At 38.0% G+C, this 24,830-nt stretch overlaps 1 protein-coding gene and 1 pseudogene across 1 annotated transcript in view; both read left to right on the top strand.

Annotated features, from left to right (window-relative positions):
* The first annotated feature begins 112 nt into the window (after nucleotides 1–112).
* On the top strand, nucleotides 113–7,749 carry LOC107552230 (FACT complex subunit SSRP1-like; annotated as a pseudogene).
* A 3,115-nt stretch (nucleotides 7,750–10,864) lies between these two features.
* Nucleotides 10,865–24,830, top strand: part of p2rx3b (purinergic receptor P2X, ligand-gated ion channel, 3b) — a 14,094-nt gene continuing 128 nt past the window's right edge. The window contains exons 1-12 of the mRNA XM_016233040.1: nucleotides 10,865–11,813; nucleotides 12,218–12,353; nucleotides 13,796–13,867; nucleotides 13,967–14,033; nucleotides 15,244–15,337; nucleotides 15,413–15,490; nucleotides 15,577–15,718; nucleotides 22,356–22,492; nucleotides 23,443–23,536; nucleotides 23,618–23,683; nucleotides 24,509–24,586; nucleotides 24,687–24,830. The exon at nucleotides 24,687–24,830 is cut by the window's right edge and continues 128 nt beyond it. Of these exons, the coding sequence (XP_016088526.1) occupies nucleotides 11,671–11,813; nucleotides 12,218–12,353; nucleotides 13,796–13,867; nucleotides 13,967–14,033; nucleotides 15,244–15,337; nucleotides 15,413–15,490; nucleotides 15,577–15,718; nucleotides 22,356–22,492; nucleotides 23,443–23,536; nucleotides 23,618–23,683; nucleotides 24,509–24,586; nucleotides 24,687–24,815 (1,236 nt within the window). The 5' untranslated portion in view covers nucleotides 10,865–11,670 and the 3' untranslated portion in view covers nucleotides 24,816–24,830. The remainder of the gene's footprint in view (nucleotides 11,814–12,217; nucleotides 12,354–13,795; nucleotides 13,868–13,966; nucleotides 14,034–15,243; nucleotides 15,338–15,412; nucleotides 15,491–15,576; nucleotides 15,719–22,355; nucleotides 22,493–23,442; nucleotides 23,537–23,617; nucleotides 23,684–24,508; nucleotides 24,587–24,686) is intronic.

The following is a 24,830-nucleotide window of genomic DNA, read 5'->3' as shown; positions in this document are numbered from 1 at the left end:
GGCCAACATATCGGTTATCGGCTTTCAAAAATAAAGAATAATCGGTTATCGGTATCGGTCAAAATTTTCATATCGGTGCATCCCTAATTAGGACATTTGTATCATTGACAACACTCTTGAAACGTTACCAAATTCATAAAGCCACATGCAGAGAAAATAAAACCACTCTGTCTAAGCTGGAGTGGCTGACATGAATGACACTCTGGAATTCAATGAAATTTATCAGGATGTCAAGGGCTCCTGGGTGAGTAGATGCTGCCACAGTCTGCAGTCTAATCTGATGTTATTCTTGAAAATGTCTGACTGATCTCTACAGAACGACGGGTGTCTTCGCTTCAGCAAGCAGACAGTGGTGTATAAAAACAGTAAGACTGGGAAGGTGGACAGCATTCCGGTGCCTGAGCTCACTCAAGCCCAGTGGAGGAGAGTCTGTCTGGGTCACGGCATCAAGCTGTGCACCAGCACTGGAAACATCTATAAATATGATGGCTTCAAAGACACTGTGAGTCCGAGATACAAAATACATTCAATAAAAATAGATACATTTGCTCCATCCTCCACTGTTTCGTTACATGTCTTAAATTTTCCGCTCTCTTTTTATGCACAGGACATTGAGAAGATCTCAGAGTACTTCAAAGCCAACTACAAAGTGGAGCTGGTTGAGAAAGATATGTGTGTGAAGGGCTGGAATTGGGGCACTGCTAAATTTAATGGTCAGTGCATTCCTGATGCAACACCATTTCTGAGATATGTACAGTATAGCATTTATTTTATAGTGACCTTAATTCAGGTTCACGAGATCCACTTTCCTGCAGAGTTTAGCTCTAACCCTAATCAAACACACCTGAGCATGCTAATCAATGTCTTCAGGATCATTAGAAAATCACAGGTAGGTGAGTTTGATCAGGGTTGGAGCTAAACTCTGCAGTGCATTGGCCCTCCAGGGCAAGATTTGAGGAACCCTGCTATAGGCTGTAGGCAGAATGGTACAGTATTATAACTTTTACAGTATTAGACTTTTGACATTGAAATTCTAGAAATAATTAGTGGTTGACTGATATATCACCATATATATTTGCTGATATTTGACACTTTTTTAGGTATTGGCATTAACAAACTTTTTTTTCTTTTTTCCCAATAAGTGTCGCTTAAGCGCGAGACACTTTGGAGTGCTCATTTTTTATTAATTTACTTTGTTTAACAGTTCTTAAGTGAACAAAATTATTGGTAATAATAGAAAGTAATAATTGACTACTATTATATAGATTACTAGATTACTCAAATATTATTACTATTATTACTAAAGTAATAAATAGAAAGGCAAACACTGTAATACTTCCTCATATACCAACTTTAAATCCATGATTTCAAACTATGCTGTGCTGTGTCATATTTACACTGGGGGAAAAAAGTTATTCCCAGTGCACACAGACTTGTATTCAGCAATTTCTTTATTTGTGAAAGATACTATAATAGGATTACAGAATCAAGCATAGCTAAGTATAAATCTTTATATTTTACAGGTTTATTTTTTAAATCAATTTCAGAAATGTTTTTTAAATATGGAGTAATTTCTATAATTTGAATAATGTCTAATGTAGTAAATATTATGTAGAGAAAAAATACACATTTAATGAACAAATCACTTGGTATACATGCATTACTTAGAATCTTTAAATAAAACACAGTGATATAATTTATTAGCTTTATATCAGCTATCAGCCATCCTGATTTTTAAGATACCGCCATTGGTGATCAACAGACCGTATTGGTCGACCACTAGAAATAATAAATAAATTCATAATAATTAATAGAATTAATAGAAGACTGTTAATAACTAACCAGCTTTGCATTTTAATAAACGTAGATTTCACTGCCATATCCAAGTATTAAACATTTTGTCCTTCTGTGGCTTTTCAGGGCCGTTGCTTTCATTTGAGGTGAATGAGAGTCCTGCGTTTGAGATTCCGCTCACCAGTGTGTCCCAGTGTGCGACAGGAAAGAATGAGGTCACTGTGGAGTTTCATCAGAACGATGACACAGATGTATCCCTCATGGAGGTGCGCTTCTATGTCCCACCCAGCACAGGGGACGAGGGTTCAGACCCTGTGGAAGTAAGTGTGCATGCTTGTGTGCACGCCACTACCTAACAGTGACCAACAGATGGCATAGGTTACAAAGTAATAATCATAATATGCCTATAAAGCAGGGGTTTTCAATCTTTAGATGACCCAAAATATGATCATCCTTGTGTGAGTGACACCCGTCCTAAAATTATGCTACTCATTTTCATGTAAAAAGACCCAACTGAATCTAATTTGATCAGAAAAAAATAAATGTATAAAATATTATTTTAAAAAGTTTTTATTATATTGCTTTTTATAGTACTGTACTGTATTTAATTTTAAAATAATTTATTGTAATATTATTTTAGTTATTTTAATAAATTTTGTGACGAGTGGGGGCAGGGCCCCAAGTCCAGGCCTGGTCCTCTCTCGTCTTTCACTGTCGTAGCTCCTCCTTTTATCCTTTCCGGAGCTCCTCCGTGGGACTCGAGACTGGTGAGTGGCGCAGGTGTCGCTCATTATCAATTACTCCACTGGCCTCGCTCCGTTCCCACGCCTCTCGGCCCGCCCCTCTCGTCACAAATTTATTTAGTTTTTATTTGCATGTTCAGTTTAATTTTTTTTTCTTTTTTTTAAATTACGCCGTTTTTCTCTAAACTATTGCACAGACTCCAGTTAGAGCCCTAAAGTAAAATCTTTGCACCCGTAAAGCCCACTTCAACTGAAAAGTAATGAGGTCACAGTACTCTTCTCTGCTGTTTTAGGCATTTGCTCAGAACATTCTGTCAAAGGCAGATGTCATTCAGGCTACAGGAGATGCTGTGTGTATCTTCAGAGAGTTGCAGTGCCTCACACCTAGGGGCAGGTACATATACATAAACATAACATTTCCGTTTTGTTTTCTTATTAAAATATTGTGAACTAGCAATGTTTTAATGGTTTTTGCTCTCTGTAGGTACGATATCCGCATTTATTCAGAGTCACATGATCCTTCAGAAATCAATCTAATATGCTGATTTGGTGCTCTAGAAAGATTTCTCCTTATTATCAATGTTGGGAACAGTTGTGCTGCTTAATATGTTTGTTGAAACCATGATATATTTTTTCAGGATTATTTGATGAATAGAAAGGAATAATTTATTTTAAGTAGAATTTTTTTTGTAACAAAATGTAAATGTCTTTGCTGTGACATTTGATCAATTTAATGCATCCTTGCTGCATAAAAGTATGCATTTCTTTAAAAAGTTACAGATATTAGTGTATATTCTAGAATTATGTAGTAGAATAAACAGTAATATCTATTAGTGGTAGACTGATATATCCCCAATGCCGATATATCGACCAATATTTTAAATTTTTCATATATCGGCTTCGGCCGATAAGTTTTTCTGTTTGGCCGATGCGTTCAAGGCGGGACTTTTATTTTGACGGCGCTGAGAACGGCAGCGCCTGAACAGCAACGCTCACATTCACCCTCTTGTTCGCTGTCGTCGTTAACAGTTCTGTCTAATATGGAAATAAGTCTGTCTAATAATCAGATAGAACGGTTAAACAAAGGAATTAAAATGTATTTTATTATATATTATATATATTATTAGTAATAGAAAGGCAAACATTATAATACTTTCTCGTTTGCCGTAATCATTCAGCAAATACGCATTTATATCATTTAAACAAATCTTTGAATGAATAATGAACATTTAATTTCACAAACCTTGCAAACTCAGTGTTTACTTCCTTTTTAATTATATTTTTATTCAATATTTATTTATTTGTGAAAAATACTTTGTCATCTAAAGTATAAGTATGTTTATTTTACACATTTATTTTTTAATCCATTTTCAAATGATTTCGAATTTCTTGAATATTAATTAAAATAACTAAAATTATATCGGCCATCGGCCACCCTGCTTTCCAAGATATCGGCATCGGCTGTCAAAAAACACATATTGGTCGCCCACTAATATCTATACAAATTCAGTGAAGCCTGTATTTTTGTGACAACACATTCAAATGTTATTTTCTCTCTAGTCACTCAGGTGCTCAGTGTATAACATGTTTATATAAGGCCGAAAGAGGTTTCATCTATGTGCACAAGCCCCCAGTGCACCTGCGCTTTGATGAGATCGCCTGCGTGAACTTTGCTCGTGGAACCACCACCACCTGCTCCTTTGATTTCGAGATCGAGACCAAGCAGGGAAATCAATACACCTTCAGCAGCATCGAGAGGTACCCATGAGCCCAATGTTAGTCTTGTCTAATTGTTGAGAACATAGCTTTGTGGGAACTAGACCACACCAGTAATGAAAAGGCCAGTGTCCATATCCTGTTTAAGGCACTTCCTGCCATTATGTCCTTAAGCACTTACCCCCATCTGCCATAGAAGGTCTGTAAGTATTTTCAATTTAACACACATTATGACTGAATCAATACACCAAGGCATCAGTTAATCACATCACACTAATGTGTGAGAAACAACACTTTCTGCAAAACTAAAAGGGATAGTTACCCAAATGTTTCTGTTTTTGTCCATTTTGTCCAAGCAAAATTGGACACCACTGACTTTCATTGTGTAGACAAAAAACAACAACACTTGAATTCTTTAAAAATATAATATTTTCTGTTCCACTGAGGAAGGTAAGTCATACAGGTTTGAAAAGAGTAAACAATGACAGGTCATTTTTTGAGCAAACTTTAACACAATTTTGCACTACATTCTGGTACGTTATTTTTGTAAAAATGCTACCCACAACTCTCATTGTTCTAGCACATTTCTCATTGTAATCATACTGTGTTTCCTATCTAATGAGCTACTATATAAAAACATATCTCACTAAAACATTCAAAATTTCCCTATATAATATACTAAAGATAGTTATTCAATTACAAAATTGAATAGGGATGTCCACACCACAGCTATAATGCTAACAACACAGAGGAACGATATTGATTGAATCACTTTTCTCTTTTTTTTCCCAGCTTACGAATGAAAACATTGACAGCCAACAGGACAATATTTGGCCGAGATGCAACTATTTACTGAGGGTGCAAAAAAATCGAAATATCGCCTTTAAAGTTGTCCAAATTAATTCCTTAGCAATGCATATTACCAATCAAAAATAAAGTTTTGATATATTTACTGTAGGAAATTTACAAAATATCTTCACTTAATATCCTAATGATTTTTGGCATAAAATAAAAATTGTTCATTTTGACCCATACAATGTATTTTTGGCTATTGATACAAATATACCCGTGTGACTTATGACTGGTTTTGTGGTCCAGGGTCACATACAGTTATCGTTCTTGGTGTGAACAAGCTTTAACTCAGAGTCTTTATCCTCTGTTTGTTTAATCTGCCTCTTCTTCAGGGAGGAATATTGGAAACTCTTTGACTTTGTCAATGCTAAGAAGTTAAGCATCAAGAACAGAGGCTTCAAAGAAGTACGTCTACAGTTCTTGCTTCCTATCAAGCAGTACATAATATTCATCCACTTAGACATGTCCATAGACCCCCTCACACCGTGGATGGACACTTATTCTACTCTTTGTGTTTGTGGTGTATGTCTGTATTGTGTTCATGTAGAAAAAGGTTGGTATTGCCCTGCAGTTTGGTCTGGTGTCGGTTCTCCTATAACTTGCTTGCATGGTGTTTGTTTGCGCGTCTCAATCACAACCCGAGTGTCAAATGTGTTCTTTCTTATCTTTGATGGCTTAATGCAGATGTCTCATCGAGCAAAATGTGGAAAGACTGACTGCTGGTTATGATTTGACCAGCTTAACGCTGTGTTCAGATCACACAGACTTTCATTAAGACCACAATAGTATTTTGTCTGAAATCTGAATATAATTTTGTGGTCACTTTACGAGAAAACCTTTTGTATGCTAGATAATTCTGTGTGCTATGAAGACAGCATTGCTCAAGGGAGTGCTTTTAAATGAGTTTGTTAAGCACTGATTGCTTATATGAGTGTGTGTGTGAGAGAAAGGCTGTTGAGTATGAGAACATGAGTGTGTTTGAAATCTTTTGCTTGGAGAGGGCTTTCCTGTGTCTGCTTTGTTACAAATACTATTTTTGCAATGACATTTATATATAGCACTGATATTTTAATTTGTACTCTGTCAGGGTATGAAAGGTAATGATAACATATATACAGTGACTCAGACGACGACCAGCATGATGCATACCTGGAGCGCATGAAAGAAGAGGGCAAGATCCGTGAGGAGGCCAATGACAGTGATGACTCAGAGGGCGAGAGTGGTGAGTGGCAGCTCTCTGAGCCAATCAGTCGGCAAGCTTAATATGATTTTGTGTTTAGATGACAGGTGTAGACACAATAAACCGGTAGAAAATTGTCAATCTGTAGAGATTTCAGATTGTTGCAGTTGCGCTCATGTAATTTTATAATGCGGCACTCTCGCATAAGTTATGTTTTTAAGCCTTGCTGTTTTAAATGCAAGACAAAAGAAACTCAAATAGATACTTCAGTTTCTGTAGTATTTATTCTTTTGGAAATAAATGGAAAAACTTATATCACTTTATTTCAATTGTGTCTTTGTACTGTTACATTGATTTATCCTATTGCTTGAAATTATTATTATTATTTACGATTTATTCTTCTTCTATAAGCTTGACAACGTTGTGGCCATATTGCCCACCCCTAGGTGCAGGTGTTTAGATGTCAAAAATTATAACTGATAGGAATATGCTTTGTGTGAAACATTAACATTTTACTTTTTTTTTTTAGATGAGTCTTTTAATCCTGGAGAAGAAGATGATGAAATTGCAGAGGAGTAAGAGGCTTTGTGTTGATATGCCACAGTTTTAGCAAAGGCAAACGAAATTACTATTTATTTCCCATACATGAACAAACTCTTAAATGTAAGTATTAAACTTTGGTGTATAGTTCATGCTGCATCGTTTAAAAAAAACTTGATACCTCAAGTCACATGGCTTGTTAAGGAGAGACTTGTGATTTTTGCCTGGCAAACGTTACAAACTGGCAAAAAAACATCTATAAAACCACCCATAATACCCTATCAATGACATTTGATACTAAAAACCACTTAGAACACCTTAATGTTGACACTTTTCCTCAGAAAATGAACAAAATCTAGGCCAAACTCTTATTTAATGGTAAGGGTGATAAATCATTAAGTCATATTTGTGTGTCAGGTATGACAGTAAGGCCTCTGCCAGTGAAAGCAGCGCTGATGACGGGGACAGTGATGGCGATCGGAAGAAGAAACCAGCCAAGAGAGCTACATTTGTAAAAGAAAGAAAACCACGAAAGAAAGAGGTGAGAAGAGGGAAGGATAAAACATGTGGGTGACAGAGGTTGCACACTGGTTATTTACATTAAGTAATTTATTTTTTTACTCTCAAAATTCAATGCTACTTGTGTGTTCTTGTGTGTAGAAAAAGGCAAAGGACAGCAGCGCCCCCAAGAGGCCAATGAGTGCCTACATGCTCTGGCTGAACTCTAGCAGAGACCACATTAAATCAGAGAACCCGGGCATCTCTATCACAGAAATCTCCAAAAAGGCTGGAGAAATGTGGAAACAACTTAGCAAAGAGAAGAAAGAGGTGACATACACTCTCTACCACTGGCACATTCATTGGACTTTCTTCAATATTAAAGGGATAGTTCACCCAAAAATGAAAATTCTGTCATTAATTACTCACCCTCATGTCGTTCCAAACCTGTAAGACCTTCGTTCATCTTCGGAACACAAATTAAGATATTTTTGATGCAATCCAAGAGCTTTCTGACACGGCATAGACAGCAAGGACCCTAACACGATCAAGGCCCAGAAAGGTAGTAAGGACATCGTTAAAATAAGCCATGTGACATCAGTGGTTCAACCGTAATGTTATAAAGCTACAAGAATACTTTTTGTGTGCAAAGAAAACAAAAATAATGACTTTATTCAACAATTCGTCTCCTCCGTGTCTTTGAAAAATCTAAAAATCTTTTTTACATTTGTATTCATAATTTGAGTTTGATCTGAGCTCACCATTTATTTTATACAGTATTTTGTTCACACACATTATTAATTGTACACGTTTACTGTAACATTAAAAAAATTGACATTTTAAAATGTCATTGTTTTTAACAAATTATTCAACAAATTAAAATTCATCTTTAATTTATGACTCAAGTGAATATTCATCATCTCATGAAAACAGCAACTCAATATTTTACAACCCTTACTTGTTCGCATGCTCATCAGTTCTCCTCTGGAATGCAAGCGGAAATGTAGTGTGGTTTTTAAGTTAATGTGGTTGCATCAACAGTAATAGGATTTATTTAAGCATAGTAAAAAGCCAACAAACCCAACAACTGAGAGTCGGTTTTAGCTAATGGATGTGGAAAGTTCTGGAAAGTGTGACGTCCTTTAACTTTCGGCTGTAAAGAATAAGAATTACAATGTGAATATCAACATCAGCACAACATTATAATGTTGACACTTTCTTTTCTGATGATGTTATGGAGAAAAAAGAAAACAACAGACTGATTAATTGTCAGTCCCATTAGGCCAGTGGTTCCCAACCCTGGTCCTGGAGGCACCCCAACACTGCACGTTTTGCATGTCTCCTTAATCAAACACACCTGATTCAGGTCATCAGCTCATTAGTAGAGACTTCAAGACCTGAAATTGGTGCGTCAGAGAAAGGAGACATGCAAAATGTGCAGTGTTGGGGTGCCTCCAGGACCAGGGTTGGCAACCACTGAATTAGGCCACTACAATGGGCGCCATTTCGTCTTTGTTGGCATAAATTTATGAAGCTCGTGGCCTTGTTGTTGTCTAGAATCAAAACTAGCGATGCATGGGGTCTACTGCATAAACTGCTTAGAGTAGACTATACGAATAAATAGTCATAACTGTAAGTCAGTTGGAAACTAGGTATGGTTGCGACAGCCAGCCACTCAAACACTAAATCATTTGAGGCGGTGTCTCACTTCGTAAAGGACTAAACAAAACGGAAAGAATGCTGGAAGAAGTGAATATTAGCATAAAAAAGCCATAACGTGCAGCTTGTGAACGACTCTGCTGCAGGTAAAGATTTTCTGAATCCGTTCAAAACACTAAACAGGTGCGTATCTCGTCAAGGATTACATTTATATTTACATTACATGTATTGATTTTCCAGACACCTTCTTCTTTCAGATCAACTTACAGTGTCTGTATAGTACAGTTTACAAGTGTTCCCTGGCCTGGGAAGCCCTGACCTTGGCTTTGCTATTATCAGCTAGCCTAAAGGAACTACATGAAATCAGAATTAGATTTTTTTTAATTGTTATGATTAATATTATCATTATTACACTTTTTAATAACTCTTTTGCACTTTGTAGGGAAATGTTAAAAGTAGAACCATTTTTTTATGGTGAGGTTAAAAAGGAGAAAAATTATAATTACCATTATTATTGTCTGCTGTTGTTATTGTTTTCCCGTAATTAGGATGTAAGCTATTCCTCACCTTAGACAACCTATTATTATATCTGTGCTGTTTAAATATTCTATCAAATATTTCTTTGGGCTCTACTTCCTTCTTGGTGTTAATTTTCCAATCAATTTGATGTCTTCTTATTCCTGATATGTGCAACATCTCTCCCCTCCACTTATTTCCCGCTGCTCCCATTTCCCTTTAGTCTCCTTTTTACGTTTCTGTGGATTTTGTCTCTTTCTCAATCATGCCTCTCAAACCACTTTGCTCATTATTGCATTTGGCGCATTGATGACTTTGTTCACCAATTTGTATTGAGTCCCATCCATTTCCTCACTCTCTCCTCAGTCTCTTTCTCTCTCCCCCTTTTCACTCTGTGCCCTCCCTTCATCTCAAGATCCTGTTTCAAGACAATCGAATCATCATGAGACATCTAACACTCAACATTATCCTTGACTGATAGACATCTTCAAATACTCCAGCAGTACTTGAACTTAGCCTCACTCTGCTGTCTCTCATTTGATTTGGTCCTCTGTTATGCGTTACTCCTGCTTTGTGTGTGTTTTTGTGAGGAAGCGAGTCCCAGATGTATTGTACTTATAGAGTGAGGTAACCACAGGTTAATGGTTGCTCTCTTGGCCATATCAAGAAATGATACCTTTCAGTTGTGGTTAAAGTGTGTGTATATGTAAGTGCTTGTTGTGGGATGAATCCTAATCACATTTTTTTTCCATTCGTTTAATTGGAATCGGAGTTACATGACATTCTCCTCCAGCTCTTTGTAAAAGAACAGCTTGACGTTTCAGTGTTAGAAGGTCTTTGTTCCTCTGATATAAATGTAAAATATAATGTAAAAAATAAAATTGAACATTTGAACTTGATATGTTTTAAACATCCTACATTAAAGTTGATATCTGCTTTCTATCTAATAGCCTACACTACTGTTCAATTTGTATTCAGCAAGGATACATTAATCAAAGGTGACAGTAAAGATTTTTACGCATTTCATTTTACAAATATTTCAAATAAATGTTCTTTTTGAACTTTCTATTCAAAGAATTCTGAAAAAAATTCAACACGGGAATAAATGTAATTTTAAAGTTCATATTTTTAAAAACAGTTATTTTAAATTGTAATAATAAAATTAATAATTGGTGAGCATAAGGGACTTTAATTTTTTTTTAAAAATATATCGCCCCCCAAACTTTTTGAATGGTAAAAGAGAAAAGGGTTAATTAAAAATACATAATATTAGTAAAAATAAAACGGATATTATTGCTAATAATTCTTAATATTATTATAAATGAATGCAACTAAAATTATTACTGATAATATTATTACTATTATTTTTACAGGTACAACATTATGTGCCTCCAAGCATTAAAAACCATCAGTCAATCTCATCAGAACATGATGGGTTAGATAACAAGCTAATATTGCAGACTAATTACAGTCCATCAACTCGTGGGCAAAGAAGATATAGATGTAATCTAGTTCAAATCTTTAATGACATGCTAATGGAGCTTCCAGTGTGAAACCGCTTTTTTAGTGCATGGTGCTGTCATGGTGGTCATGATATTATGTGCATGTCACTCGCCTATAGGTTCAACTATTCCAGACCTCTCACACACTGAAAATATAGCATTTTTATGCACTGCTATACCCTGCATCTGATTCAGTTGTTTTATTATGGATGCTGTATGTATGCTTATGTACATTAGAAGACTTTAGGAACTTGTTGGGGACTAATACTTAACTTTGATTTGTAATTGTTTGATTTTGACTTTGGTTTGTGTGCTTTTGCAAGTCACTTGGTAAGTAAGCATCTGAGTGTAACATGTAAATTTTACATCTGAAGAAAGGATTGAATTACTGAATGAGGAAAGAGGGAGGAGAAGGGGAGGGACTAAGAGGAAGAGAGGGGTTCTTCTCTGAAAGCATCTTCTCTCAAGATGTGGAGACTTTTTATCAGGCAAACAAATAAGGAAGATTATTGAAGAACTTTTTTGACTTTTATTGACAATCCATGGGTTTTCGATTATAAAAAGGCAGGATCAAGCATTTGGACGGATATATCCCAAGCATCTACACTATATTCCTAACTAAACATTCACACAAATACGTTGATACACGCAGAGTGTATAATTTTTGTGAATGCAGCAGTGTTCTGGAAAAATGTGGAACTGCATAACAGATTTCTTTACCTATGAGACGACCAAGTCTGTGGTGGTAAAGAGCTGGACTATTGGCATCATAAACCGTGTCGTCCAACTCCTCATCATCACATACTTTGTTGGGTGAGTTGTTTTGAGACAATGTTTTTATAATGTCAGTGGAATAGATAGATTTAAGATTGTGCCCAAACAAATAAAAAAATCAAACTGGTTTCTGTTTAAATACATTGTAAAGTGAAATATATTAGGCTATAGTAAATTTGATTAATCATTACTAGACAATTCAACGGCTTGCGTTTAGTCTTTTTGTTTTAACATAATTGATGTAAAGTACTTTAAGAGGCAATTGTATGAAAGTAGGAATCATCTTTTTGATCTTGGTAATAAAGTGCTTGGACAGCATAGGTTACTTTTTTTGTATTTTGTAATATTTGTGAGTGTTTTACATTAAAGAAAGTAATTATATCACTCTCTATATCTTTCCCCCCCTCCCTCTCTCAATTTCCACCCTACCCAACCTCCCTCAGATGGGTGTTTTTGTATGAGAAAGCATATCAAGTGAGAGACACAGCTATCGAATCATCAGTCATGACTAAAGTTAAAGGGTTTGGAGAGTATAACAACCAGATCATGGATGTAGCCGATTATGTCACACCTACTCAAGTAAATCTCAAGCAGTTTTACAATATTTAGAGTAGGGCTGCACAATAAATCGCATGCGATATTGAATGCGCACCTTATCAGTAAAGCCGCTTCTGTAATCAGCGGTAAATCTCCATCACGTGCGTGCTTTCACATGGAGCATCATTAACTACACAGAGCCGTTGTTCACTGACGAGCTGCGCAAAACCACGTTCATATTCGCGCGATTTTTTGCGCAGCTTGTTTGCAGATTTACCCCTGATTACAGAAGCGGCTTTACTGATAAGATGCGCGTTCAATATCGCATGCGATTTATCGTGCAGCCCTAATTTAGAGGTGTATATATACACTGAACAAAATTATAAGTCCTCATCGGGGTCTCGACCTGACTGCAGTTCGTCGTCGTAAACTGACTTGAGTGGGCAAATGCTCACATTCTATGGTGTCTGGCACTTTGGAGAGTATGGTATGGGTAGGTGTATGTTATGGACAACGAACACAGGTGCATTTTATTGATGGCATTTTGAATGCACAGAGATACCGTGACGAGATCCTGAGGCCCATTGTTTTGCCATTCATCCACGACCATCACCTCAGGTTGCAGCATGATAATGCACGGCCCCATGTTGCAAAGATATGTACACAATTCCTGGAAGCTGAAAACATCCAAGTTCTTGCATGGCCAGCATACTCACTGGACATGTCACCCATTGAGCATGTTTGGGATGCTCTGGATCGGCGTATATGACAGCGTGTTCCAGTTCCTGCCAATATCCAGCAACTTCGCACAGCCATTGAAGAGGAGTGGACCAACATTCCACAGGCCACAATCAACAACCTGATCAACTCTATGCGAAGGAGACGCGTTGCACTGCGTGAGGCAAATGGTGGTCACACCTGATACTGACTGGTTTTCGTACCCCCCCCCCCATTTTAGAGTGGCCTTTTATTGTGGCCAGCCTAAGGAACACCTTTGCAATAATCATGATGTCTAAGCAGCATCTTGATATGCCACGCCTGTGAGGCGGAAGGATTATCTCGGCAAAGGAGAAGTGCTCACTAGCACAGATTTAGACAGATTTGTGAACAATATTTGAGAGAAATTGGCCTTTTGTGTACATAGAAAAAGTCTTAGATCTTTGAGTTCAGCTCATGAAAAATGGGGGCAAAAACAAAAGTGTTGCATTTATAATTTTGTTCAGTATACTTTAGTAAAGTATATATACAGTGTACTTTAATACAGTACATATACTGTATACTACTTATAATCTATGTTTGTTTGTATAATGTCATGAAAATATAATTAAGTATTAAAAAATCTCCCTTTGGAGACCTTTGAGGATGTTGTAATTTGGAAAATCTGTTCATAAATGCAGCAAATACTTTGTACTATTTGAAATTCAAATGTCTTTATTTTATAGTATGTCTTTTTTATGTAAGTAATGTGTGTGTGTGTGTGTCAGGGGGCGTCAGTGTTCTGCGTCATCACTAAGCTCATCACGACAGAAAATCAAGTTCAAGGACACTGTCCAGAGGTGAGTGAGGACACTGTAATCTGTCAAGATTAATGTACATGAATTTGATAGATTCTTGTCTCTGTGTGTGTTCATGTGTTTGTACATGTAACTCTTCAGAGCGAGATGAAATTCAAATGTGAGAGTGACAATACTTGTAAGAAGCTGATGTCAAAACCAAGCAATGGTAAGATTTTTCTTTTATCTTTGAGTTTATTGAAAGACCAAATCATTAGGAATCATCACATTTTTACAATAAAAAATGAAATATATTTGTGAATTATTTTGCATTTAATCTTACTATTTGATTGTTTTGTGATCCTGAAATTGTCAAGGAAAACCTATTAAACCTAGTAACGTCATAAAAATAGCAATTGATTAAAATTTGACCCCCTTAATGGTCTATTTGTGCAGAGCTCAAAATCATCACAGTAAGGTCTATATCAGGGGTGTCCAATCCTGCTCCTGCAGGGCCAACATCCTGTAGAGTTTAGCTCAGACCAGCTACAACACACTTGCCTGGGAGGTTCTAGTAGCTGTGTTCCAAATCAGAGGCTGCATCCTTTAAAGCAGTGGTCACCAACCTTTTTAGGCCCAAGATCCCTGAACTCGGCCTTTATGAAAGACAAGATCTACCTATTGAAGAATTGATAGAAAAAGACATCCCAGATTGTACTTTAAATTTGATGCCTTATATACTGATATTTAAGCAAATGTATTTATTGGCTATTTGCTTTATAACAAACAAACTGGCTTCAAACTAAAATATCTAGCCGTTTGAAATTAGAGGTAACCACCACATTTTAATCACGATCTGCACGGGCAGTTGTTTTTTATTTGATTTAGATTAATTTCAGGATTAAATGCGACAAATGCGCAAATGCGACTGAAATGGTCGCACTGTCGAGCCCTGGGTGGGAACGGGAAAGGTCCACGAGGCGGGATTCGTTCTCGGGACACTCAAACCGCAACTGTGCCATATGTCAGTGCACTGCTCACAAGGCTATCGGTGCCGATGAATCCGGCATTTTCTCCCCAACCAAAAAATCGTATATCGTCACAAAATATATCGTTACCAGTGCACAATGAACCGTGGGATAGTCTGGACCACAAAGGATTCATCTGTTGTATTTCGGGCAATGAATTCTCTTTCGGGCAATGAAGGATACAACAGATGAATCCTGTGTTGCCCAGACTATCCCACGGTTTGTTGTGCACTAGTGACGAAAGCAGCCTTCAAAGGATGCACCCTTTGAATTAGGAAATCTGTAGTGAGTCTGATTAGCTGGTTCAGGTGGGTTTATTAATTAGGGTTGGAGCAGGACTGTGGCCCTTCAGGAGCAGGTTTGAACAGCCCTGGTCTATATGTTATGCTCATTTTCATTGGCTGTCTCAAGGGTTGCTGACAGGACAATGTGTGAACTTCAACGGTACCTACAAAACCTGTGAGATCAAAGGATGGTGTCCTGCAGAGATTGATGAAATTCAACCGTGAGTCTGCTTGTAAATGAACAAATGAATAGATGTGTACATGGTTGAATAAAAAGACAGTTTTTTCTTACTCAGAAACCCCATGATGGAGGTGGAGAACTTTACCATCTTCATCAAGAACAGCATTCGCTTCCCACGTTTTAACTTCACAAAGTAATGCCAATTAAACACAAAAGCAAATTGTTTCAAGATAATATCTGCATTTCTGAGGTTATTAAATATTTCTATTTTCCTTTCAGGGGAAACTTTTTGCCCAACATCAATAGCTCCTACATAAAACAGTGTAATTTTGACTTTGAGAGTAACATGTATTGTCCAATATTCAAAGTGGGGCATGTGATCCGATTTGCAAAACAGGACTTCACTACCCTTGCTAAAAAAGTGAGTGTTATTTTAATTATTTATGAAACTAATCAGCTCATGGGAAATATGAATAATTAATCATAACTAGTTATAATTATGAATATTTTAGATCCGCTGTAGATATTTAGCTGCCCTCGCAGGGTCAACTGTCTTGTCAATTCTAAGAACGTTAATTTCCTGGTTAAGGGAAATAACTTCCTTACTGTACAATTCTACAAAAGCTTGTAGCATAAATCTGCACGATTAAGTGACTCCAGTTATGAGCAAACAATGAACCACGTCAAGTGTGATACAAGTAAGGTTTTATTAACTACATAAACACTTAAACTAGTCTAACATACTACATAAACACATAAACTGGTCTAACATCCTACATAAACACATAAACTGGTCTAACATCCTACATAAACACATAAACTGGTCGAACATACACACGCATACAGTTGGTATAGGAAAGAGTTAAAGCTTAACTCAGTACAGAGAAGAGACATAAGGAATGAAATTTATGGAACCATTTGCATATTCAGCAGATCTACACCTGAGGGAAACGTCAGATTCTTAGTTCAAACACACCTTGGTAAAAAGGTGCAACTGATACCTAATGTATCAATTAATAAGACTAAGTTTGATACTTGCAAGTCTCGTGTGTCTGAAAGAGATTCCTGATGCTAAATGACAATGTAAATGTAAATGCGATGCAATCTTAAGGCCCAAGATCTTGCTGAAGTTGGTTGATGAGAAGGAACCAGTTTGAGTCAGAGAGTCTTGGTGAAATGGAAAGGTCGAGGCCGAAGCCTGGCACGAGCTTAGGGTTTCCGGGTGCGTTTTTCTCACATCCTCTCAGAATTAAAACAAACCATCGACTCTGGGAGGGTCCCTGGTGTGGGCCTTTAAGGTCGGAGAAGAGTCACGCCTCTCAAGGTGGGCTTGTCCAATGAGAAAGGAAGAAATTCCAAGTGGGAGGTTGCAACTGCTGGAGGGTTTTACGACCCTTTGTTTGAGGGCATGGTAATTTGCAAATGTAATTCGCTAGGGGTGTGGATGATAACGCATCGGCTACCACGTTTGCTGAACCTCGGACATGTCGAATATCCAGGCAGAACGACTGCAAAAACAGAGACCACCGAATCAGCCGCTGATTTGGACACTGTAAAGAATTCAGAAAAGTCAGTGGATTATGATCCGTGTATATCACAATAGGGACACTCAAATTTAAATACACGGCAAAATGTTGTAGAGCCCAAATAAGGGCCAATGCTTCCTTTTCAACCACAGAATAGTGACGCTGATATGACGTAAACTTTTTTGAAAAAAAACTAACTGGATGATCTACTCCGTCATCACACTGCTGAAGAACTGCTCTAGCTCCCACGTTACTGGCATCAACATGCAGTGTAAAATACTTATCAAAAGACGGAGCTCGAAGCACAGGCTCCGAGCACAGAAGAGACTTAACATTTTTGAAAGCCATATCACAGCTAGGAGACCAAGTAAACTTTACCTTGCCCTTCAACAAATCCGTAAGTGGTGCGACTACAGTCGGAAAATTACGACAAAAAGATCGGTAGTACCCTACCAGCCCTAAGAACCTCATAAGCTCCTTCTTCGTTGTCGGAGAAGGAAAATTCTGGATGGCTTGGACCTTTGCATATACTGGACGCACTTCCCCATTTCCTACCACTTTCCCAAGATACGTCACAGACGCCTTGGCAAACTCGCTTTCTCAAGTTTACCGTAAGCCGAGCTTCAGACAAACGTCTTAACACCGAGCGTAACCGTTTTAAATGAGAATCCCAGCTGTCACTAAAGACAACCAAGTCATCCAGATAGACAGCACACCACGTCGCCGGAGCATTTCGCAGGCCAAAACTCGTGACCTGATAATATAGCCCCGACGGAATAACGAAAGATGATACTTCCTGCGCTCGCTTAGTAAGAGGTACTTGCCAGTAGCCCTTCAACAAGTCAAACTTGCTGATGAACTTTGAGGACCCAACCTGGTCTACGCAATCTTCGATGCGTGGTAAAGGGAAACAATCTGGTCTAGTTACACTATTTACTTTTCGAAAGTCAGTGCAGAATCGAGCACTACCGTCGATTAAGTAACCTAATGATTTTAGAGCAATTAAAAAATTCAGTCCCAGGGCGTGTCGCTACATACATCGGTGAGCATTATGTTAAAACGCCGGAAGAAGCAGCTGTATTGGCAGATGATTTTGTATTGACGCATAGAACTTCTTTTGCTGATTGGTGTGCTCGTGATATGCAGGTTGCAGTGCCGGTGAAGTCTTCGCCGAAATGCAGTCATGTTTTCGCGGGGAAATTTGACCCAAATAAAATTTGCAATTATTGTCATGAGAAAGGACATTGGAAAGCAGATTGTTTTGTTCTTAAAAATAAGTCCAAACGTCTTACACAGGGTTCACATGTTAAGCCCACAGTTCTTGCGGCGCCAATTCAGGTTGTGGAAGGTAAATCTGTTGGGAATAAAAACCCTGATGTTTTTTTTCTTCTTACTCTCCTTTTGCTACAGAAGGTCTTGTGTCTCTTGTTGGCGAGAAAGAAGAGATTCCGGTTAAAATTCTAAGGGACACTGGAGCCATAGATTAATTTATCTTGGAATCAGTTTTGCCTTTTTCCACCAAATTTGTTCTTAAGATTACTTTAATATTTTCTTTGAGCCTCTTATCAGAAATATAAATTTCATATCGATCCGCAATTTTTAACAATTGTTCTTTCGTACATTTTTCCAAAAAATTACAAGAGGGCGATTTAACAAAAAAATCAATATCAGCCATGAAAACAAATGACCAGAAATCAATTATAAAGTGAAATGTAATAACGATCATTTTCCCTCTACCTCATTTTAAACAACTATCTACCTCAACCCTAGTCTTCATGCGATTACTTGGGGGGTACTTACGCACTGTAGCCCACTGGGTGAAAAAACGTAACTGGTAAAACCAGCGACGCCTTACACACCGCGGATGTGCTCCCGAGATAAATACTACTACCCACGTTCACCGCAACACTACAAAAAACAACAAACTCGACATGTTTCAAAAGAAACATGCCGCTATGCCTAACAGGGAAAATCACGTTCAAACATCATAATTACTCACCACCTGGCGACTTCACACGGCGACTAATTTACTCCGGCACAAACAAACTCACGTGTGTCTCAATTATCAAACCCTATTCAAAATTAAATACAATTAACAAAAGAAATTAAACAAGGATGAGCCCCCAATTTGTTACGACCCATGGCTCAAGGGAAGCAACAAACAGGACACACGCGAACCAAACGGGTAGCTTCGAATGTAATTTATTCAAAAGCTACAATCACATAACAAAGTAAAGAAAACAACTATGTACTGGAAACATCAGTAATGCCAAGGTGTAATGCAAAATGTATGGATGTGGTGGAATGCAGTGTACTGCGTGTTGGAGTGCAAAAGCAAACACAAGCCAAACAAGTCACAAAACCAATTATCCAAAACCAGAGCTCCTCCTCTAGCTCAAGCGGAGGCCTCTTTTAAAAGGAGCGTCTGATAGAGAGCAGGTGTCCCAAACGACGGCCAATCAACGTAGTCCATGGACTCCTACAGCCATTCCACAAAGTAACGACAGGGGTCGTCACAATACACTGTTCATTTAAAGAAAGGTTTTCCTATGAATTACTTAGGAGAAAAGTCAATTTCTACGGTGCATTGTGCCTCTTGCTCTGGAAAATGCAGTGAGAGTCTCTGCTCACATTCCTTTAGATGGTAAATGTATCTGGTGTCAGTGTTGCTATGGAACCAGGGGCCTGTTCGGCTTCCTGGGGTGTTACAGAGTATTTGTTAAATCTAGCTAACGAAATATATATTGTATATGTTGTGTGTTTGAGTGGTCCAGATGCTACAAATTCCACCCTTTCGAACGTTGTTGTCCGTAGTATAGACAACAACGAGCGATGTCAAAGGTGCAGAATAGGATTTCTTCGCTAAAGTCAGGTTAGTTTCTTATCGTACGATTTAAACACATTATAGCACTGAAAACTTCTTACTGCTTGTAGGAAGGCGCATTCAAACTATAATTTTATCTGGTTTTGATCAGGAACTGGTATGCGCATGGAGAAGAAGTTACTAAAACTTATGAGACAGACACATAAGATTGATTATTGGGTCTGCTTGCAAGCGATGTTTAAAATGACGCCACCGTTCTAAATTACTGCTCGTCCTGCTTAAAGTAGGAACTATTATTTTCCTGGCTATGTGAATGCTGGGATTTTTCTGGCTAGCTTGTCAAGGTCTCTGGGGGTCGCATCATGCGCTGCTGCAGGGATGCTTCCCTGTGGTTGCTTGAGGTATTATGGTTCTGTCTGCTGAGTTGTTAAGCAGAAAGTGTTGGCTCCCCCCTTCGTAGCTTGGTGCATATGAGGAAGTTTGCACTGCTGAGTGAGGATGCAGGAGTAGGGTGTCCCACTGCGTTTCCTTTCGCAGCCTATAGGAGTCCCTGAGTTCTCTTCGGACCATGTCAAGCTTGTCTTGAGTGTTGTTCAGCTGCTGGATCAGAGCCTCTTGAAGTCTATCAATTTCCTCCTGTAACTCCATTCTGCTGGGGTCCTTGTGGGATACCGCCATGATCTGTTGCTTGAGATCATTTACCTCCTGTTTCAAACCCATGAGGTTGTGGGCCAGGAAGATGATGACCTTGGTGAGCTTTTTGTAGTGTGGTGTCGTCTGCTGCTCATCTTAGGGAACCACACTCAGTCTTGTGTTTTGATGCCAGGAGATACACTTTATTACATCATCAATGATAATAAATAATAAAGCGGAGATGCTCTCTCTGCAGCGAAAACATCTCCAGAACTTCTTTGTGTCTTCCTTTTTATACATTTGGATTTGGAGGCGTGGGGTAAATATTCCATACAGTTATTCCATACATAGAATGGTTCCTTTGTGCATATCATTCTCCCTAGAGACAAAAGCCCCTCCTCTCTAGTCTTATGTTAAAGAAAGCCCCCCACTTATGGTTTTTACAGATGTTTCTCATCTGAGGTCTGTACATTCTGCCACGTAGGCATTTTCCACGTATACCATGTAAATGGATTTAAAATTAACTGACTGCTATTATTAAAACAGGGTAATCAATCTGGTATTGGGAACAATCAGTGGCTCTAGTGATTAACTGATTTGTGTTGGGCAACACACCATGTCTGGTCACAGCTGCTGCATGTTCAGTTTGCCATGTGTGTGCCCCGCCCTCCATAGCACGTTACTCACTGTGTCACTAAAAGCACCCAATAACTTAATGATTCTTCTCTAGGGAGACAGTAAAAATTTAATTAAATTTAGATTTAATTAGCTAGTAACTAAGCAATAGCATTCAGGAAGGATACATCTAAGATAATTAAATTCGCTGAGACGAATTGAAGATTGAGAAACATGGAAAAAGAAGGAAGAGAAATGGAAAAGTCAGAAACCAGGGATTAGGTTAAATTCAAATTACATCACACTGCACACACACATGCTGTATTTAAAAGCTTCAATTAAAGAGTGTTAACCCCTAATTGTTGAAGCTATTTGGTAGCTTAGCTTAAGATGAAACTATGCTAAGTCGTGCCGAAGCCTGGCACGAGCTTAGGGTTTCCGGGTGCGTTTTTCTCACATCCTCTCAGGATTAAAACAAACCACCGACTCTGGGAGGGTCCCTGGTGTGGGTCTTTAAGGTCGGAGAAGAGTCACGCCTCTCAAGGTGGGCTTGTCCAATGAGAAAGGAAGAAATTCCAAGCGGGAGGTTGCAACTGCTGGAGGGTTTTACGACCCTTTGTTCGAGGGCATGGTAATTTGCACATGCAATTCGATTGGGGTGCGGATGCACAAACTAATAAAGATTCTTAGAACACTAATATGTTGCGTAGGTGTAAACATACAATATACACTCTCAATTAGATCATCCGAATACGAATTCATAGATACTAAACATGGTAGGGTTATATATATGTAAGCTGACAGGAGTGAGTATTTCGATCATAAGCCTGCATAAAACAGTATACACTCTCAAAGACCAAATACACGATGACAATAATATACACAATGACCTGAAGGATACACTGTTCATTCAAAGAAAAGTTTTCCTATGAATTACTTAGTAGAAAAGTCAATTTCTATGGTGCATTGTGCCTCTTGCTCTGGAAAATGCAGTGAGAGTCTCTGCTCACATTCCTTTAGATCGTAAATGTATCTGGTGTCAGTGTTGCTATGGAACCAGGGGCCTGTTCGGCTTCCTGGGGTGGTACAGAGTATTTGTTAAATCTAGCTAACAAAATATATATTGTGTGTTTGAGTGGTCCAGACGCTACATTTTTATTTATTGGTTAATTTCCCCCTTGCTTTCTTACTGTAATTAATGTATTTATGTATTTATCTATGTGAGTGTTACATTGCTTCTATACAACAATTCTATAAATAAGTTTGATACACAGATAATTTAAAAGTAATTTGGCCAGTTAGTTCATAATGTTTACCTCTACCAATGGAATGGTTTAAAAGACAACAAAGAAATACCCGTTGCATTAATAACTGTTTTCAAACATCTTTATTTCTCCTTAAGTGCAAAGTCAAATTGGATTTGTGTAAGATATCTCTCTCTTTCTCTCTCTCTCTCTCAGGGGGGAGTGATAGGGATAAAAATAGCGTGGGTGTGCGATTTAGACAAGGCAGATGATGAGTGTAAGCCGGCCTACTCCTTCACTCGCCTGGACACCATGTCAGAGAAGACCACTGTGTCTCCAGGATACAACTTCAGGTTCTGGAAGCTTTTGTTTCCACCTTAAAGGGATAGTTCACCCAAAAATTTCTGTCATTAATTACTCACCCTCGTGTCGTTTCAAACCCGTAAGACCTTCGACCGCTGGATGAAAACAGCGTATGCTGTTCTGTGTCAGCTGTATCACACGGATACGCTGTTTCCGTTCAGATCAAATCCCAACAATGTAGGAAACCGATCTGGCGTGATGCAGCTGACACAGAACAGCATACGTTGTTTTACGTCCAGCGGATATTCTCCAAAATGGCGCTACAGGGTGATGCGGAGGAGACAAATGATTGAATAAAGTCATTATTTTGTTTTCTTTTGCGCACAAAATGTATTCTCGTAGCTTCGTAAAATTACGTTTGAACCCCTGATGTCACATGGATTATTTTACAGAGATCCTTGCTATGTTTCTGGACTTGGGAACATTTCAGTTGTGTTGCTGTCTATGCAGGGTTAGACAGCTCTCAGATTCCATCAAAAACATCTTAATTTGTGTTCCGAAGATGAATGAAGGTCTTGCGGGTTTGAAACGACATGAGGGTGAGTAATTAATGACAGAATTTTCATTTTTGGGTGAACTAACCCTTTAAAGTTGAATGAAGAATGCTGCAGTCTGCAGAGCTCTAATGATACTGCACAAGCAAACGCACATACTTCATTCATATGACCTAATTCCTGATGTTCGTTGTTGTTGCTCACCAAACTTTTAGAGTGGCCCCCATACTACACTCTTAAAAATAAAGGTGCTTCACGATGCCATAGAAGAACCTTTTTTGTCTAAATGGTTCCATAAAGAACCAAATGGCATCGCTGTGAAGAACCTTTTATGCACCTTTTTTTAAGAGTGTATAAAATATTACAAAAAGGCACTAAATCATTCAAAGCTAACAGGTTGGATAATCCTTATTGAAATCCTTATTTGTCTAAATCTTTGTCCTTAGGTACGCAAAGTATTTCAAAATGGAGAACGGGACCGAGTATCGCACTCTGCTGAAAGCCTACGCCATCAGATTTGATGTGCTGGTTAATGGAGATGTGAGATCATATTCATATACATGTTTGTGTATTTTGAATGCAAGTGTGAGCATAATTGCTCATTACATCTTCTCTTTAAAGGCCGGAAAATTTGACATGATCCCAACTCTGATCAACATGGTTGCTGCCTTCACCTCTGTTGGTGTGGTATGTCTTCATTACTATTCTGTGCACGAACATTAAACAGTTTATTTTCACCAAATCCAATTCAAATGTATCTTTTAGTTATAAGTACACTTTTTCAGTGTACTTACATTTTTGCCATACAACATTCTTATAAAAAACTTAAAAATGTCAGTCAATTCAAGCAAAAATGGTAGCAGAGTCTAAGAGAAAAAAAACGGTGTGTGTGACAGTCCTGGTCTGTCCTGCCAGTTACTAAGCACAACACTTTTACCGCAGTTCTGACCAGTGTAAGCATGTAATGAAATAACTCAAATAATGAAAATGTGATAAATCATCTGAAATGTGACCCAAGTGAAAAGTGAGCAAACTGACTGGCCCCAGATCTTCAGGAAAGATCGATCAGTATAGACATAATTTACTTGCATAATGGAGACACTTTATGGAAACCAGGTAATATCTCAGAGAACCACATGCCAGTTCTTTTGTATAATATACTGTATATTTATCTTTTTATATAACTATAACTTTCATGACATCAGTTTTACCTCCATCCTCATCTTGATCATTAATTAAAGTACATTTTGAGATGCACCAATTCTTTCTTTTTTTTCTTCTACTTATAATGTTTTTAAAGCATTTGCATGTATTTCCATGAAGGCATGACATTAATGGATGCATACAAATGTTTTATTATTGTTCATGTTCTGAAATTATTCACAATAGAAACAAATTCTTATTTGTTAACATTAATGGGAAGATTAAATATCAGAATATACCGGAATATGAGGACCAATTTCAGTGGCCAAAACAAATTTTTTCTTAATGTTTTTTGTTTTTATATTTTAGGGTACAGTGCTTTGTGACATCATTCTGCTGAACTTTTTGAAAGGAGCTGACCAATACAAGGCCAAGAAATTTGAAGAGGTTTGCAATTTGCGAGCAAGTCGACAACAGCGTTACATCTATCTAGTTGGAATGAAAATGAAAATAATCTTTGCCTGTCTGTCTCTTGCTCTGTTTGTAGGTATCAGATTCACATATTCCGAGCAGTAACTCATTGTACAGGACCAGAGACCACAGCCAGCATTCAATCAAAACTGATGAGAAGTTCTCCAACGACTCCGGAGCATTTTCCATTGAACGTTATAGTTAATAGTGCTGATCACAG

This window comes from Sinocyclocheilus grahami, unplaced genomic scaffold (genome assembly GCF_001515645.1).
Source record: "Sinocyclocheilus grahami isolate Dianchi unplaced genomic scaffold, SAMN03320097.WGS_v1.1 scaffold17.1, whole genome shotgun sequence".
In the NCBI taxonomy this organism is placed as follows: domain Eukaryota; kingdom Metazoa; phylum Chordata; class Actinopteri; order Cypriniformes; family Cyprinidae; genus Sinocyclocheilus; species Sinocyclocheilus grahami.
Note: the sequence above shows the minus strand (reverse complement) of the source record. Positions and strands in the feature narration are given on the sequence as shown.